Raw genomic sequence first — 17,671 nt, 5'->3', positions numbered from 1 at the left:
CTTGGGTAGTCTAAAGTATATTTTAAAGTTCAGGCAGACAAGTCTTATTCAAGGGGCTAGCACAAAATTGTTTAAACTCCCTATAATTGAAGTTTTACCCTCTTGACAAGAGTCCTCTAAGTTTCTTAAGAATTCCTAATATAAAACAATCTAGACTTATTTAAAAGGAACCTCTGTCACAGGAGATAACGATCCTCATTTGAATATGGTTTTTGCTATTGACTGTGATTACCTTTAGGAACCATTGGATACCATCTGGACTTCTTTTTTTTTTTTTTTTTTTTTTTTTTTTTAAATGGGAATTATTTATTTATTTATTTATGGCTGTGTTGGGTCCCCGCCTCCGTGCGAGGGCTTTCTCCAGTTGCGGCAATCGGGGGCCACCCCCCATCACGGTGCGCGGGCCTCTCACTAGCAAGGCCTCTCTTGTTGCAGAGCACAGGCCCCAGATGCGCAGGCTCAGTAATTGTGGCCCAAGGGCCCAGCCGCTCCTCCGCGGCATGTGGGATCTTCCCGGACCAGGGCCCGAACCCGTGTCTCCTGCATTGGCAGGCAGACCCTCAACCACTGCGCCACCAGGGAAGCCCCTGGACTTCTTTTGACAGAGCTTAGACTTCAGTGGGCTGGAGATGACAGAAAGGAATGGTACCATGGGGTAGACTGATTTATTGTGATAGGAAGAAGCCGAAACCTTTTTTTTTTTTTTTTTACTTTTTGTCATCACTTCTTCCATCTCTCATTTCCTCCCCCTATTCCCCATCATGCCCCAGTCCCTTCTGTGCTCCCTTCCTCCCTGTGGCATCATCTGATACTTTTGTTCTTTCCTTAATGGTCTCCCTTACCTCTTCTTTTAGATGTTTTCAGAATGTAATAAAGTAAAAATTCAAAAGGGAAAACAAGAAAACCAAGAAAGAAACTGTGTAATCAGTGTCCTGAGATCATATCAGCATTCCATTGGTCCTTCCTTTCTCCCCTGCCTGCCACGCATCACCCTGACACCTGGCAAATTCTGAGGATGCCTCAACTTGCCTGGGTTCTGAAGAGCCTCCTCTGGCAGTCACAAAGTCTTTGTGCCTTTTAGACTGCTATGGGCATGTGGGCAGTGTATGTCTGTCTCTGTGTGTCTGTGAATGTGTGTCTGTCTGCATACAGTAAGATTTACTGTTGTAACAGGCTCAGTCTGCAAGAACAAAACATCCTCCTTATTCTTGGGTCTTTTTGAGAGATAAAAATGTATCTAGTGGATAATAATTATTTTGTTCAAAAAGGCTGATCTTTAAATGACAAAGAACATGGCGCAAGGAATGAGGAATGAGAATCCATTTTCTGCTCTGTTTATTTGCAAAAAACCAATAAGGGCTCAGTGTCCACTAACAGAAGTTTGGTTTTTTGGTTTTTGTTTTTTTCTTCCCTGCGCTGAGACGTAAAATCGTGAGTGTGAGGAAGAGTTTAAAGGAACAGAGTTTAGGAGGCCAGGTTGCATGAATGGGAGATGAAGTTCTGTGGGGATGGACGTTGAGACAGTGGGAAGGTCCAGATTTAGGGATGCTTGCAAAACCTGTGCATGGGGGCTTCTCTGGTGGCGCAGTGGTTAAGAATCCGCCTGCGAATGCAGGGGACACGGGTTTGAGCCCTGGTCCGGGAAGATCCCACATGCCGTGGAGCAACTAAGCCCGTGAGCCACAACTACCGAGCCTGCGCTCTGGAGTCCATGTGCCATGACTACTGAAGCCCATGCGCCTAGAGCCTGTGCTCCACAACAAGAGAAGCCACCGCAATGAGAAGCCCGCGCACCACAACAGAGAGTAGCCCCTGCTCTCCGCAACTAGAGAAAGTCGTGCACAGCAACAAAGAACCAAAGCAGCCAAAATAACTAAGTAAAGTAAATAAATAAATTTAAAAAACAAAACCTGTGCGTAGGAGGGGATATTTGAAGAAGAGAGGATCTGGGAAGGTGTTTGCCAGTGAGTGTGGGGTTGTGTGGGGAGATGAGGCTTGTGTGCAGAGAAGCAGGAGGGTGAGGATTTAGTGATGAAAGGAAATATTTGTGAAAAAGGAGGGTATATTTGCAAAGGCAGAGTCGAGAGGACTGAGGGTTTGTTTAACTGAGGATGGTGTTTGGATAACGGAGGGTGGGGAAAACAGGCTGCTTTTGGATTTCTGAAATGAGAATATTGCTAGAGAAGGAAGTGGTTGTTCCTGAAGCTTCTAAGTAGTCCCCCTCCCCCTTCATCATGTTTTCATGTTGGGATTAGTGGGAAAAGAGGGAGGTTTTTGTGTCCATTGTTCTCCATTCTTTTTTTTTTTTTTAAACATCTTTATTGGAGTATAATTGCTTTAAAATGGTGCGCCAGTTTCTGCTTCATAACAAAGTGAATCAGTCATACATATACATACGTTCCCCCATCTCCTCCCTCCTGCGTCTCCCCCCCTCCCACCCTCCCCATCCCACCCCTCCAGGCGGTCACAAAGCACCGAGCTGATCTCCCTGTGCTATGCGGCTACTTCCCACTAGCTATCTATTTTACATTTGGTAGTGTATATAAGTCCATGCCACTCTCTCACCCTGTCACATCTTACCCCTCCCCCTCCCCATATCCTCAAGTCCCTTCTCTAGTAGGTCTGTGTCTTTATTCCCGTCTTGCCACTAGGTTCTTCATGACCTTTTTTTTTTTTTCTTAGATTCCATATATATGTGTTAGCATACTGTATCTGTTTTTCTCTTTCTGATTTACTTCACTCTGTATGACAGACTCTAACTCCATCCACCTCACTACAAATACCTCCATTTCATTTCTTTTTATGGCTGAGTAATATTCCATTGTATATATGTGTCACATCTTCTTTATCCATTCATCCGATGATGGACACTTAGGTTGCTTCCATGTCCTGGCTATTGTAAATAGAGCTGCAATGAACATTATGATACATGACTCTTTTTGAATTATGGTTTTCTCAGGGTATATGCCCAGTAGCGGGATTGCTGGGTCATATGGTAGTTCTATTTTTAGTTTTTTAAGGAACCTCCATACTGTTCTCCATAGTGGCTGTATCAATTTACATTCCCACCAACAGTGCAAGAGGGTTCCCTTTTCTCCACACCCTCTCCAGCATTTATTGTTTCTAGATTTTTTGATGATGGCCATTCTGACCGGTGTGAGAGGATATCTCATTGTAGTTTTGATTTGCATTTCTCTAATGATTAATGATGTTGAGCACTCTTTCATGTGTCTGTTGGCAATCTGTATATCTTCTTTAGAGAAATGTCTATTTAGGTCTTCTGCCCATTTTTGGATTGGGTTGTTTGTTTTTTTGTTATTGAGCTGCATGAGCTGCTTGTAAATCTTGGAGATTAATCCTTTGTCAGTTGCTTCATTTGCAAATATTTTCTCCCATTCTGAGGGTTGTCTTTTGGTCTTGTTTATGGTTTCCTTTGCTGTACAAAAGCTTTTAAGTTTCATTAGGTCTCATTTGTTTATTTGTGTTTTTATTTCCATTTCTCTAGGAGCTGGGTCAAAAAGGATCTTGCTGTGATTTATGTCATAGAGTGTTCTGCCTATGTTTTCCTCTAAGAGTTTTATAGTGTCTGGCCTTACACTTAGGTCTTTAATCCATTTTGAGTTTATTTTTGTGTATGGTGTCAGGGAGTGTTCTAATTTCATACTTTTACTGTTCTCCATTCTTAAGCTTGGAGTTTGGGGCTGAAATAGATTTCTTAGTTTTTCCTATTCAGTCCTCTAAAAGCTTCTTCCCTCAGGCACCACTGGTCACCACAGAATTCCCCCCCTCCCCTCCACCTCCCCAATGGCACGGCTTCCGACAAACTGCTCTAAGCTGGTGTCTGAATTCAATTACGTGTCATCAGTACGTGCTTTAAAACATTGCCATACCGTAAACATCAGTGCTGAAAGAGGCCAGCCTGTGGACCACCAGTGTGCTGGGAGAGCTTGAAACACCAGGCATCAACCACTGTCTGTGACAAAATATGCTCCCAGAGCCAGCACCTCAGCTCTAAGGCCCCTCATAAGAACGACAGAGACTCAAACTTTTCCATAAAGTGGACATTTTAACCTAAACCCTCCTGATTTTTTTTTTAAGATTCTTTTTCTGAATTTGCTTCTGTAATCTACATCCATCCCCTTTCCCCAGCAATATGAAAAGATTTCCCCTTTCCTATCACTTGCTCTTGCACTCCCCCTTTGATTAATTCCTGCTATATTGGCTGATCCTGAGAAGTGTTTGTGCACGGCGATGTAGAATGACAAGTAAAGTGTTGTATAATTTAAGAATCCTCCAAACTCTTGGTATAAATTACCTGGAAAACTGCATTTATATATATAGGCCAGACTTTAAGACTCCTACTTCTAATGCAACACACAGAACACAACACAGTAAATACTTCATTTTAATTTGTTCGTTTTTTAAAACTTTGCTCCCTGGGTGTGTATTCATTATTTTGAAACCAAGATCCCTACAACTCTGGCCATCGCAGTGCTCTGAAGTCACCATTAGTGACTTAACAGTTTGGATGGGATTAGTTCACTGTGGTGTTATTTGGTACAAATGGAGCAGGAGAATTATATTTTAAAACATATACGAGCATTGTGCCAAAGAGGAAAGAATCTACCAAGAAACTTTCAAACATGATCCCTGAGATTAGTTTTTCCAGTAATTTTCTTCTTAAGGTAAAATGTACTGTGACTTTCCATGGTATCTTCTAGAGATCTCTAAATGACTCCTGGCATTTTCTAATCGACAAAGAGATGATATACGTTTCAGGTGATAAAATAACAAGAGAGCTCTGGAGGGATTAAATTTATGGATTGGAAAGTAAGCCCAAATGTTTCAACACACATTAACTTCTTTCCTGTTTAGACGACCCGGTGTTGTCTCTTCTTTCAGCTGGGCACCAGATGCCTTCTTCCCTTCTCCACACCGGTTCTGTTTCTGTGCGTATGCGTGCAGTATATGGAGCCATTAGTGCCCTTGGGGCTGTTTTGCTTCCACAATAACATAATGCAGTGATTTTATAATTTCCCTGAGACTTCTTTTTTGTTTACATAAAATGTACAGGAAAGCAAAAAGAAACACACCAGCGGAGATCAAGAAGCCAGGCTAGAAACCTCGGAGAATTCCTCACCTTTCTTACACATGTTAACACAGGCCTCTGTCCCGCCGCCCTCCCTCTTGTGTGTCACTTTGACAACACCTCTTGCAGTGTGCCCTTTCACCTCCCACAGCCCTAGTTCTTGCTCTGCTTTCTTTTCCTAACCTCAGCTGCAGTCTCTAATACATTGTCTGCAGGGCTCCATCGCATTGCTGTCTCCCTCACTGCTGGGGAATTAAACCCATTCTCTCCCATGGTATCCTCTGCCCTCCTGCCTCTACTCGCCTTGCCTTTGCTCTCATCCTCATTCAGAGTACATTACTGCTTCCTGTTCTACATTTCCCTATGCTTTTCCCACCTCTAGGCCTCCACTCTTGTGATCTCACCCTCAATGAAAAGAACACCCTGGCACTGGGGAAGGAGAGAGAGGTATCATGAGCCATTATTGTCACTCCTAGGGTCAGAAAGACCACCTGTGTGATTCTCCACCTTTTGAGTTGAATTGATTTATGGGATTAAGAGATCTCAAATTGACACAAGTATACATACGTATGTACTCAGCTATGACTGGTAAACTCAGCTTCAGGAAAATGAGTGAATTACATGTTTATACTTGATGATAAATCTTTAAGTGTACAACTTTTTACACATCCTTAACAGACCCAATAAGGTTGAACTGAAAAACCGGGGTATCAGACATGAATATCTTAAAATATTCTCTGGAATGTTCTTCCATCCAGATCATCTGTAGCTTTCTTCTGCAATATGTGTGGTGGAGAAATGTTGCATGACTGTTTCTCAGATGTGGTTTATTATTTGCAAATGTCCTGCTTGTCTCTTCCCTAGAGACTGTAAAGCTGATCTTTCAGCTAGTACTACTGTGGAATATTTTGGTGTTGTATTTTGTTTGGCCAACTAAACTGCGTCAATAATTGCATTTTTTGGCAGTGGGTGGGTTTTGGCTGAGCTGCGAGGCATGCGGGATCTTAGCTCCCTGACCAGGGATCGAACCTGTGGCCCCTGTAGTGGAAGCACGGAGTCCTAACCACTGGACCCCCAGGGAATTCCCAATAATTAAATTTTTTAATTAAAAAAAAAAGTGTATGTGAGGAGGAGAGAGGGACCAAGTGTTGCCACCCTGTAGGGTAGTAAGAATACCCTATAGTAGTTTGATACTATGTAGTTTTGTTGGAAGAGGGAACGGTATTTGGTAATATTTTGTTTGGGTGATTAAGTAGCATTTGCAACTGCAAACCGGTTGAAATACATTAATACATTTTATCATCTAAAATGACATTAATGTCCGATGCTGCTGAGACAAAAATTAAACTTTTAAGTATCCTTTTTGACATAAACCCTCAATTCTGTACCGTTAGAGCAAATATTGAAAATGCAGAGTTTGGGCTCAGTGCTTAGCTTCTGACTTGCATTTAACAGCAGCTGCTCTGCCTTGCTTTCTGGATGGCTAACTCTGCACTATCTTAGCTCTGTTTCCTATTTTGTATGCACTACTTTATAACCAAAGTCTTCCCCACTAACTGGCTTTAATTCTTTTCTTGTTATTCTAACATCTCACTTACGGATTTCCCTTTGTATCCTTATCTAAAATATCCTAAATGGTTGGAGGATTGCTGTCCAATTTAAACCACACTTAAGATAGGCATAGACTTGGACCCCAGAGAGCATATCTTACATGGTGGTGAAGATGGGAAAGGATTTAGAGAACTATGAGAGAGAGATACATAGTTATTAAATATAGAAAATAACTGTTGCTTTTTTCCTACACAATTTTTGTTATTAATTCTGTCAGAGACAGGATGTGTGCTGGATGTACCAGTAGTTTGACCTCAGATGGGCTTGAGATTTTGTTTATATTTTTAATTAATTTATTTAATTATTTATTATTTATGGCTGTGTTGGGTCTTCGCTTCTGTGCGAGGGCTTTCTCTAGTTGCGGCAAGCGGGGGCCACTCTTCATTGCGGTGCGCGGGCCTCTCACTATCGTGGCCTCTCTTGTTGCGGAGCACAGGCTCCAGACGCGCAGGCTCAGTAGTTGTGGCTCACGGGCCTAGTTGCTCCGCGGCATATGGGATCCTCCCAGACCAGGGCTCGAACCCGTGTCCCCTGCATTGGCAGGCAGACTCTCAACCACTGTGCCACCAGGGAAGCCCTGTTTATATTTTTAAAACCACAAAAGTTTAGGTGTGGAGGTGGCTTTATGTTGCCATTGGATAATACCCATCAGATTCCCTTTCCTCAATAGGACTTAACTCCATTGTCATTTCTTTCTATGATAACTTCCCCAGACTACCAGTCTCACTGGGTTAGCCCCCCTCCATGCTCCTTTACCGATCTGTCAATCAATCCTCTATTAAGGCATGCATCACACCATATAGCATTTATTCATGTGTGTGTTTTCCCCTTTGGACTGTAAGCTATGTGAAGGCAGGAAATGGTATCTTTGACCACATATTTTCCAGCGCCTAGCTCAAAGCCTGGTTTATAGTAGGCACTTAATGAAGATTAACACCTTCATAGTAACACACAGCTCCCAAATCTCAGTGGCTTAAGACAATCTTGGATTGGCAAAGACCCTGCTCTCTATCGTCCTCACTGAGGGAGGTAGGCTAAGGAAGCCTCTACAGACTTGGATGCAAGTGAGTCATCTTAGCAGGGGATGAAAATGGTGAATCATGCTCTGGCTCTTGATGTTTCAGCTTGGAACTGACATGTCACTTTCTCTCCTGTTTCATTGATCAAAGCAAGGGACATAGCCACACCTAATGTCATGGGAATGAGGAAGAACAGCACTGCTTTGTTTCTGAAAGCAGAGAACAGGAATAATAGTGAGCAACATTAGTGCCTGTTAAGCCAAAGTCTGATACATGGTAGGCGCTCAATACCTAGTTAATGAATGAGGTACCTGAAACTACCTGTTAGGATTTTAATTTTTTTCTATACAATAAGCAGAATCACTCCAAGTAATGAAATAATCTAATAACTACATTAAAAAATGAGCATACTAAATATATTATCTAAGCCATATTCAGCAAACATCTGGAGACTTTTTTTGTAACCACTCTGTTCACTTTATTCATATTAGGGGAGGTGTTATGTTTGATTTTGCAGTTTTTCAGATGCATAAAGTATGGAATGGGTCAATTTGCATAATTGTCATTTTTGCCTGAGTCATTTAGAAGATTTGGAAAAAATGTTGAAGTCTTCAAATATTTACATATTTAGTCTGATGAAGAAGTTATTTAAAGTAACCTTTTTCGGAAGAGTTAATATCTGGATCAAAAATTGGGCAAGAGCTTAGGAAAAATGAGTCTAATCAACTTAAAAATGAAGTATTGCTGCAGATTGTATGCTAATATTTTACACTAAATTTTTTCTTCATTGTTAAGGTAACCCAAACACATTGTATAAAATGTGGAAAATACAAACTAGTTTGAGAAAGGTGAATTAAAAATCACTGGTGTGATTTCTTTTATTCCATTGTTCTTGTTATAGAATAAGCATATGGACAAGGGAAGAGAAGATATTGGCTTGTAATGGGGGGTAACAGTGGAAATATCAAGAAATGATCAGATTGAGACTATGGATTAAGGACAATATTGGTAGGATTTGTTGATGGATAAAATGAGGAAGGAGGGAATAGAGAAGTGATAGAGATGGTAGAGGATAGAGGATATAGTGATAGAGGAGATCAGTGATGCTTCCCCAGATTTTGGCTTGAACATCTGTATGTAATCCATGTGTAGAGGTGGGTGTATATATAAGACTACACTCATTGTATGTGTGGTTTTTAAAATTTACTTAACATTATATTAACGTATTTTTAATGCTATAAACATAGCTTGAAATAAGATTTTAAATGGTTTAATATTCACTCATATGATATGCTATAGCTTTTGATTTTCTCCCTATTTTGGGGGCAATTAAGGTGTTTTTTCCCTTTTAATAAATAACATGGTAATGTTCTCAGGATCCACCTACTTCCTTGTCTCCTCAATTCAAAAATATTTAACTTGAGGGAATTGACCAAGGTTTGCTGGAATTTCAACATAGCAAACCAACATGTGATAAAGTTAGTTGGGAATAGAAGGAACCAAGACTAGAGGTCATCTTGGTTTCAGTCTTCCAAGGGGGCATGGTGAGATATAGCTCAAACCAGACTGGTGCTGCTTTCGAGGTCAGAATTGGTAGTGGTAGACAATTGCTGAGAGGGACATTCGTCTTGGATGCAGAGATGGCACTGTCCCCGAGGAATGAAAGACCTGGCAAGAGCCAGATGGCCGGGCCAGATCCCAGCTGGGGGGCAATTCTAAAGGAGAATCTCAAAAATTTTTTTGAGGTCCACTTAAAAAGACAATCATGCTTTTATCCATCAGGGTAGGGCTTTGGATTGGAGGATAAGGTACCCAAGGCAGAGCTTCCTGTGGGAAGCTGCAGCTTTGAGGGGTCTGAGGACTCAGCCCATCTCTAGGATTTAAGCAGCCAAACTGTTTCTTTGCCTCACTCTCTGGGTAAGAAGCAGTTCCTTATTGGGCTGCCTGCATTTGCCCAGGAAATCTCTGAGGCTGAGCAAGCAAGGTGAAGGTCCTCCATCTGTGGCTGGGAGGGAGTGGGGAAGGCTGTGATGGACATTGAAAACGCGTTCATTGAGTGTCTCACCTGTGGGGCGATGGGAGTCAGGAGGGGCTGGAGATACGATAGAAATACTAGAAAACCCTCTGCCTTAAACTTGTGTCTTGGTCACACATTATGATATTGATTACTAACCATACGTAATACTGTTTATATATAGTGCAGAGATGCAGTAACCAGTGTTTGAGGTGCCTATGGAGTTGGAGGACTGTCTTCGCAGTACCTGAGTTCAAATTTATGTTTAAATTGTGTTTTCACTTTGATGATAACTTAAAGAAAATATTTTTATCAGTTTGAAATATAAGGTTTCACATTTGCAGTGATAATTTGTGATTAAAAAGACATTTTCATAGACTAAAACTGCAGTTTCTTAAGTCAATATTGTTCAAACTAGGGTCCAAAACATATTCTTATGGGTACATCCATTAAAAAAATTTTCTTTTCATCATGGAAAATAGAATCCTAATCTGAGCCTCGAAGAATGGATGGGTTTGGATGGGTGCAAAAGGAGAAAGGTGTTTCCATGAGAGGAGAGAGTTAGATCAAGGATGATCATGGTGCCTCTGGGATGCCTGGGAACTGGAGGGATACGTCAGTTTCAGGTTTTTAAATACTCCACCCTGACCCTGATATGTCAGGAATATGGGGAACACTCCTTCCTCTACTATTACCTACCTTTCTCTGATGGATGCGGGAGCTTGATTAAGTCTTTTTGTTGAGAAGGTAACTCTCATAGTCCCCCTTTAAAGAATCATCTTCTAACCCTCACGTTATTGATCAGTGTCTAACACAAAATTTTCTTTCTCTGCCAGAATGTGAATTTAGTTTCCTCAGGACTTAACTTCTGAGCGGTTAATGATTCTTGCAGAGACATCTAAAGGAAGGCCCATTGCAGCATCCCTTTGGGTGTTTGCTAGGTACTCAGGAAGCAGGTGGTCCTCCAGGGACTAGAAAACTAAAGGGACATTGTCTTTTTTAGGTACCAACCTCATCTTGCACCTGTACTTGGTTAGGGATTTGTTCCTCTCAAATTTCATTGATGTCCTCTTGAGTTATTTTTCTTTTGTACAAGAAACATCCCGGATCAGTGGTCTTTATTCATCTTCATTTTGCAGGACAGCTTTTCTAGTTTTATTACTAAAACAGCGTTTGTGTTTTTTAATTACAACAGATTGGACTGCAAACCTATTTGTACTGATGTAGGCTGAAAAATGTGGTTCGTCTTTTTAAATCTTCTTTGTTAAGTAAAGCTTTCTCTTGTTTTTTCCTTCACAGATTCCAACAAGATTATGGCAGAGCAGAGCCACATGCAAAAGCAGCTGGATTTACAGAATGGTAGCTTAGAGGCGGGCTTTGTGGCGAATTCCCTCGAAAACGATTCCCAAAACATGATGGAGAGCCTGAGCCCGAAGAAATATTCTTCCAGTCTGAGATTTAAAACCAATGGAGACTATTCTGGTTCCTATTTAACCCTCTCACAACCTGTGCCTGCTAAAAGAAGCCCTTCTCCTTTGGGAACCGGTGTCAGAAGTAGCCCCTCCTTGGCCAAAATCCAGGGAACCAAGCAGTTCTCTTGCGATGGAAATGACAAAAATATTTCCGTGAAACCTCCCACCCCTTTACGCAGCACTTCACCCTCCCTTAGTGGATATCCACTTGGGAGAGCAGACTTTGATCATTTTACAGGCCGGGACACTGAAAGGTCCTTGAGGCTTTCAGAGAAGCCTCCCTATTCCAAATATAGCTCAAGGAATAAATCCCATGACAATGTCTACTTTCTCGGAGGGCTGGAAGGCCGAAAAGCATCTGGCTCCCTCCTGACCATGTGGAATGGAAGTTCCCTGGGTGATACTGGCTCCTTGCCCATCGGTAGGTCAGGAGCAGCCAGCATGCCTTCAAGCCCAAAGCAAGCCAGGAAAATAAGCATCCAGGACAACCTGACACTTCAGCCCAAGTTGACCAGACACAAGGATCTGGCATCTGAAAACATCAGTTTAAGAACTAGGAAGTACTCGAGCAGCAGCCTGAGTCACATGGGCGCCTATAGCCGATCTCTCCCCAGGTTGCACAGAGCCACAGAGAATCAGCTGGCACCTCTCAGTTTGCCTCCAAGAAGCTCTCTGGGCAATTCCAAACGAACGAAACTGGGGGAAAAGGATCTACCTCATAGCATCACAGACAATGACAATTACCTGAATTTTTCTTCTTTGAGCTCAGGAGCTTTACCCTATAAAACCTCTGCCTCTGAGGGCAACCCTTACGTGAGTTCCACCCTCAGCGTCCCTGCCAGTCCTCGAGTGGCTCGGAAGATGCTTCTGGCCTCCACCTCCTCCTGTACCTCTGATGACCTTGATAGGGCTTCCTACTTGGGGACCAGCCCAGGTCATTCATTCCCTCCCGGAGAGCTGGACAGAGCGTTTGCGGCCAGGAGGAACTTCTCGTGTGGGTCTGTTGAGTTTGATGATGCAGATCCGGACAGCCTCAGACAGGCCTCAGGAACCCCCCAGCCTGTCCTTCGGGAACGGAAAAGCAGCATTAGCTCCATTTCAGGACGAGACGACCTGATGGATTATCACCGGCGGCAGAGGGAGGAGAGACTCAGGGAGCAGGAGATGGAGCGATTGGTAATCTTCTCATCTGACTTGACCTCACTGTTTCATTGAATAACTTCTTGGAGACAAACTCCAAGGATATATGTGTAGAATTTCCATGTGCACCAGCCACTGGTCCCTTCCTAGATTTCCTCCTGCTAACCTTCCTCTTCCCAGATCACTATTATTAGTCATAAATGGATAGTTTGAAGGCCTACATGTGCCTAATGTTATATTAAGTTGCTCTGCAGAGGTCTCACAAGTATAAATTCTTGATAAATCTAACAAAGATAGTTGTGAATTTTACTGAATTTCTTTAAAAGTCTTACAAACTTCTCTCTTAAGACTATGAGGAAACACTGATTTGTATTATTTATGTCATCAAATTTGCATGTATATGCTATGATGGTAATAATCAGTGAAATGACAACTCATTGGAAATTAGGCAGTAAGTTTCTCTGTATAGCAAGTTGTCTGTAAATTTGAAAGGTTGCCCCAATGGTGCTCAACCTTTTTTCTGCACTGTATATAGACACACACACACCATACTCCCTTCAGCCATGTCTTAATACATATAGTGACTCCAAACTACACATGCTCAAAAAAAATTACTGAGTTGTCTTTTTCTATGGATTTATGATTACTGTAAAAAATATTGAAAATAATAAGAAAAGAGGAAACAGGAGAGTCCCACTAATGAATGAGAACAAACTGCTGCGTTTTTCTATTTTCTTTTAAGCATAATTTTTTAGGGTGAATACCTGTAAGATTATTTTGATTCATTAGTGATTAATGATTAATGATTTCCTTAATGTGGGAAGCTGCAGGATGGTAAAGCTGATTTACAGAAGTATAGGAGTATCAAAAGTATTTTAGTTACTAAAAGAAAGTATCCTGGAATAAGATTTCTGAATCACATACAAAACTAGTTAATGCCCTACAGGACAATAAAATTGTAACTTCTGGATTATAATGAACAGAAACTTTTGCATCTATACAGGACAGAATTTGCTTGAAATTTTAGAAAAATAATTATTCACATCACTCACAGTTTTTGATAAGTTAATGTCTATCCTTACAGAGTTTCCAAATATCCTAATCACTAATAGTGAATGAAAACAAATGTGTATACCCCTAGAGAATTTGGTATTCTGTGGGTGGGTATGTTAGATGGTGCTCCAGTATGGCAGTTCCTTTGTTATCATAAATAGTCTCCAAAGATTTTTCATGATCACAAAAGCCATTGTATTTGGTCCTGATTCATTGACATAAGCTAGAAAAACTTTTAATTAGCATATAAAAGCCTTCTTGTATATAGATAGCAAATCTAGTGCTATACTGTACTGAACAACTGTCGTTGATAAAGCCAGAGAATCAACTTCTATGATTTATTAAGTTACCTAGGAGAGCATTTCAATGGCTTCATCACTCCAGAGGTCTTCGTTAAATGCTTTTATTTACTCTTCTGTTCTAAGCATAGGAAACCAAACTCTTATTTATTTATTTATTTATTTATTTATATTTTTGGCTGTGTTGGGTCTTTCTTGCTGCACGCGGGCTTTCTCTAGTTGAGGTGAGAGGGGCTACTCTTTGTTGTGGTGCACAAGCTTCTCATTGTGGTGGCTTCTCTTGTTGCTGAGCATGGGCTCTAGGCGCAGCACGTGGGCTCAGTAGTTGTGGCTTGCAGCCTCTGGAGTGCAGGCTCAGTAGTTGTGGTGCACAGGCTTAGTTGCTCTGCGGCATGTGGGATCTTCCTGGACCAGGGCTTGAACCCGTGTCCCCTGCATTGGCAGGAGGATTCTTAACCACTGCGCCACCAGGGAAGTCCCAAACTGGTTTCATCTTTAGCACTTATAAGAGTTGGTGAATTTTTCTTTCCTCTAGTTTTCCCAAATCTGCTAAGGTTTCTGGCTATCCAGCAAGTGACCTTTTTACTGCCTATAAGGTTGGTGCCCTGTAAGCCACAAACAGGTCCTAGTTCAACTTCTTGGGAGAAGCTTTGGTTATTAGCTTCAGATATGAAGTTATAACCCTTTCTGCTTAATAAGGGGCTTGTCATATCTGATGAAGTGAGGCTAATTTTTAAGTAAGACACTCTACTTTTGGCCTCTGTTGTATTGTCTATTTGTCTGATTATATTCCACTAAAAGGGAGGACAGATTCTTATTGAGCCCATGCAAATAATGTTATTGCCATTAAAAAGTAAAATGTCTCAGAAAAAAATGTTTTTTCCTGAATCTGAAGGACCAAGGAGAACAAACTAACATTTAAAGAATATTTCATTTAGTTTGCAACACTGGAGTCAACTAAATTGACGGTTAGAGATAGATCAGCATGAATGCTAAAAGAGTTTTCCCCATCAGAAAATAGAACATTAAGATAATGCCAATAATTTTCCAAAACACATGTCCACATTTAGAAATTAGATTTCCAGTTTCAGTTCAGTCTGTTCTATGTAATTAATTCTTATTCCTCTAACCTTGGGTCATTAATTTGATTTCATGAAGTTATCTATTTCTGAACTAAAAGAAGTCCTGAAAATCTGATTTAGCCTCTAGTACTATCTTATACTTGTCTATGTAATGTCAGCTCTTCTGTCAGCCTCTGACCCTAAGTCCATTCTTTGAAATATCAAGAGTGAAGAGTATCTGGTAAAGTTCTGTCCACGAGGCTCTGAGACTGTCTTTCTTTGTTAAAGGCACATCCTCACCTATAACTTAAGCAGAGTCTTTAGGAAAGCATGAGAGGAAATCGTGGACTACTGGGTGAGGATAAGAGTAAGTGGCTATGGTTAATCTACGGTTAATTTAACAAACAGTATCAGCAAGAAGGAGAATTTAAATCTTCCATTAGGCAATATGATGTTGATCTTCTCTTATTTTTTTTAATAAATTTATTTTATTTATGTATTTATCTTTGGCTGCGTTGGGTCTTCGTTGCTGTGCGCAGGCTTTCTCTAGTTGTGGTGAGAGGGGGCTACCCTTTGTTGCGGTGCGTGGGCTTCTCATTGTGGTGGCTTCTCTTGTTGCGGAGCACGGGCTCTAGGCATGCGGGCTTCAGTAGTTGTGGCATGCAGGCTCAGTAGTTGTGGCTCGTGGGCTCTAGAGCTCAGGCTCAGTAGATGTGGCACATTGGCTTAGTTGCTGCACGGCATGTGGGAATCTTCCTGGACCAGGGCTCAAACCCATGTCCCCTGCATTGGAGGGCAGATTCTCTTCACCACTGCACCACCAAGGAAGCCCATGTTGGTCTTATTTAATCAGTGTTTCCCCTGAGGGTGAGAACATATTACAGAGAGTGAGGACGTTGACATATATCCAGGGCCTTTCTGTAAAGTATGCAATCACTGAACTTTATAATATTTTGCCTGTACAAAATTAGCCTAGGGAAGGCTGAGCTTCTCATTTGATTTGATAAATCTTCCTATGCATTTCTTTTTTTTTTTTTTAAATTTATTTATTTATGGCTGCGTTGGGTCTTCGTTTCTGTGTGAGGGCTTTCTCCAGTTGCGGCAAGTGGGGGCCACTCTTCATCGCGGTGCGCGGGCCTCTCACTATCGCGGCCTCTCTTGTTGCGGAGCACAGGCTCCAGACGCGCAGGCTCAGTAATTGTGGCTCACGGGCCCAGCCGCTCTGCGGCATGTGGGATCTTCCCAGACCAGGGCTCGAACCCTTGTCCCCTGCGTTGGCAGGCAGACTCCCAACCACCGCGCCACCAGGGAAGCCCCCTATGCATTTCTTGATAGTGTTGAGCTATTTATCAAGAAGGGGCTTAACAAATAAACCTAATTATTTCTAGCATTCTTCTTTTTGTAAGGTTAAGAAAAAAAAATCTTTGTCATTGCCCAATAGTCCTCTGGGAAAACTTAAAGACAGTTCAAATGTAAAAGGTATCTTGGAAAAAATTTGTTTTCCTGAATTTAGGGTCTGATCTTGGGAAGGCAAAATCAAATATTAATCAGAGATTATGTTATTTGAATAATATAGCGTTGTGGATGCCTGAGAAAATGAATGTTCGCAGTTTGGTTACCTAATAAAGTGAGAATAAGTTATTTATTATAAACAATAAATCTTAAAATAATCAGATGAGGAACTGTTTTTGGTCATTTTAAATATGCAAGTATATATCCCAGTTAGGAGAAGGCACAAAAGATTACTCTTGTGAGATACTGAAACTCTTCTCTCTGGGCAGATTACAAAAAAATAAAATAAACTTTTGCTATCTTTTGTAAGCATAGGCTGATTTCTCCAAGATAAGTAAGTAGGTAATTTCAATAAGAGATAATTGCATTTTAGTTTTACATTAATAGGATACTTCTCATAAAAAAATTACTTCATAAATAAACTCATCAATGCTGTTCAAACTTTGCCAAAATTTTAACATTTTATTACATCTTTACAGAATTAACTATTTGCAGGTATTATAAAGTAAGTCAAATAAGCTCCCTTTCTGCAAATCTAAAATTTTTAATGTAACTTTATTTTATTAAAGTACAGTTGATTTACAGTATTATATAACTTTCAGGTGTACAACATGGTGATTCAACATTTTTATAGATTATACTCCACTTAAAGTTATAAGATATTGGCTGTATTCCCTATACTGTACCATATATCCTTATAGTTTATTTTATACATAGTAGTTTGTACCTCTTAATTCCCTACCCTTCTATTGCCTCTCCATCCCTCTCCCCACATGTTATCACCAGTTTGTTCTCTATATCTGTGAGTCTCTTTCTGTTTTGTTATGCTTATTCATTTGTTTTATTGTTTAGATTCTACATGTAAGTGCTAACATACAGTATTTGTCTTTCTCTGGCTGACTTATTTCATTAAGCATAATATCCTCCAGGTCCATCCATGTTGTTGCAAATGGGAAAACTTCATTATTTTTTATGGCTGAGTAATATTCCATTGTCTGTATATACCACATCTTCTTTATTCATCTGTTGATGAGCTCTTAGGTTGCTTCCATATCTTGGCTATTGTAAATAATGCTGCTATGAACATTGGGGTGCATATGTCTTCTCAAATTACTGATTTCTGTTTTCTTTTGGTATGTACCCAGAAGTAGAATTGCTGGATCATATGGTAGTTCTGTTTTTAATATTTTGAAGCATCTCCATACTGTTTTCCATAATGTCTCTGCCAGTTTACATTCCCACCAACAGTTTACTAGGGTTCCGTTTTCTCCACATCCTCGCCAGCATTTGTTATTTGTGGTCTTTTTGATGATAGCCATTCCGACAGGTGAGAGGGGATATCTCACTGTGGTTATGATTTGCATTTTTCTGATGATTAGCAATGTTGAGCATCTTTTCATG

The 17,671-nt window shown here is 40.9% G+C and overlaps 1 protein-coding gene across 17 annotated transcripts in view; it reads left to right on the top strand.

Moving 5' to 3' along the window:
• Window positions 1-17,671, top strand: part of PHLDB2 (pleckstrin homology like domain family B member 2) — a 228,114-nt gene that overhangs the window by 124,938 nt on the left and 85,505 nt on the right. For all 17 annotated transcript variants that reach the window (XM_082460130.1, XM_082460141.1, XM_082460129.1 and 14 more), the window contains one exon: window positions 11,033-12,381. In XM_082460130.1, coding sequence (XP_082316256.1) covers window positions 11,047-12,381 — 1,335 coding nt within the window. In that variant the 5' untranslated portion in view covers window positions 11,033-11,046. The remainder of the gene's footprint in view (window positions 1-11,032; window positions 12,382-17,671) is intronic.

Source organism: Balaenoptera physalus (assembly GCF_965194825.1).
Source record: "Balaenoptera physalus genome assembly, chromosome: 4".
Classification (NCBI taxonomy): domain Eukaryota; kingdom Metazoa; phylum Chordata; class Mammalia; order Artiodactyla; family Balaenopteridae; genus Balaenoptera; species Balaenoptera physalus.
This window is presented reverse-complemented; position numbering and strand designations above follow the sequence as displayed.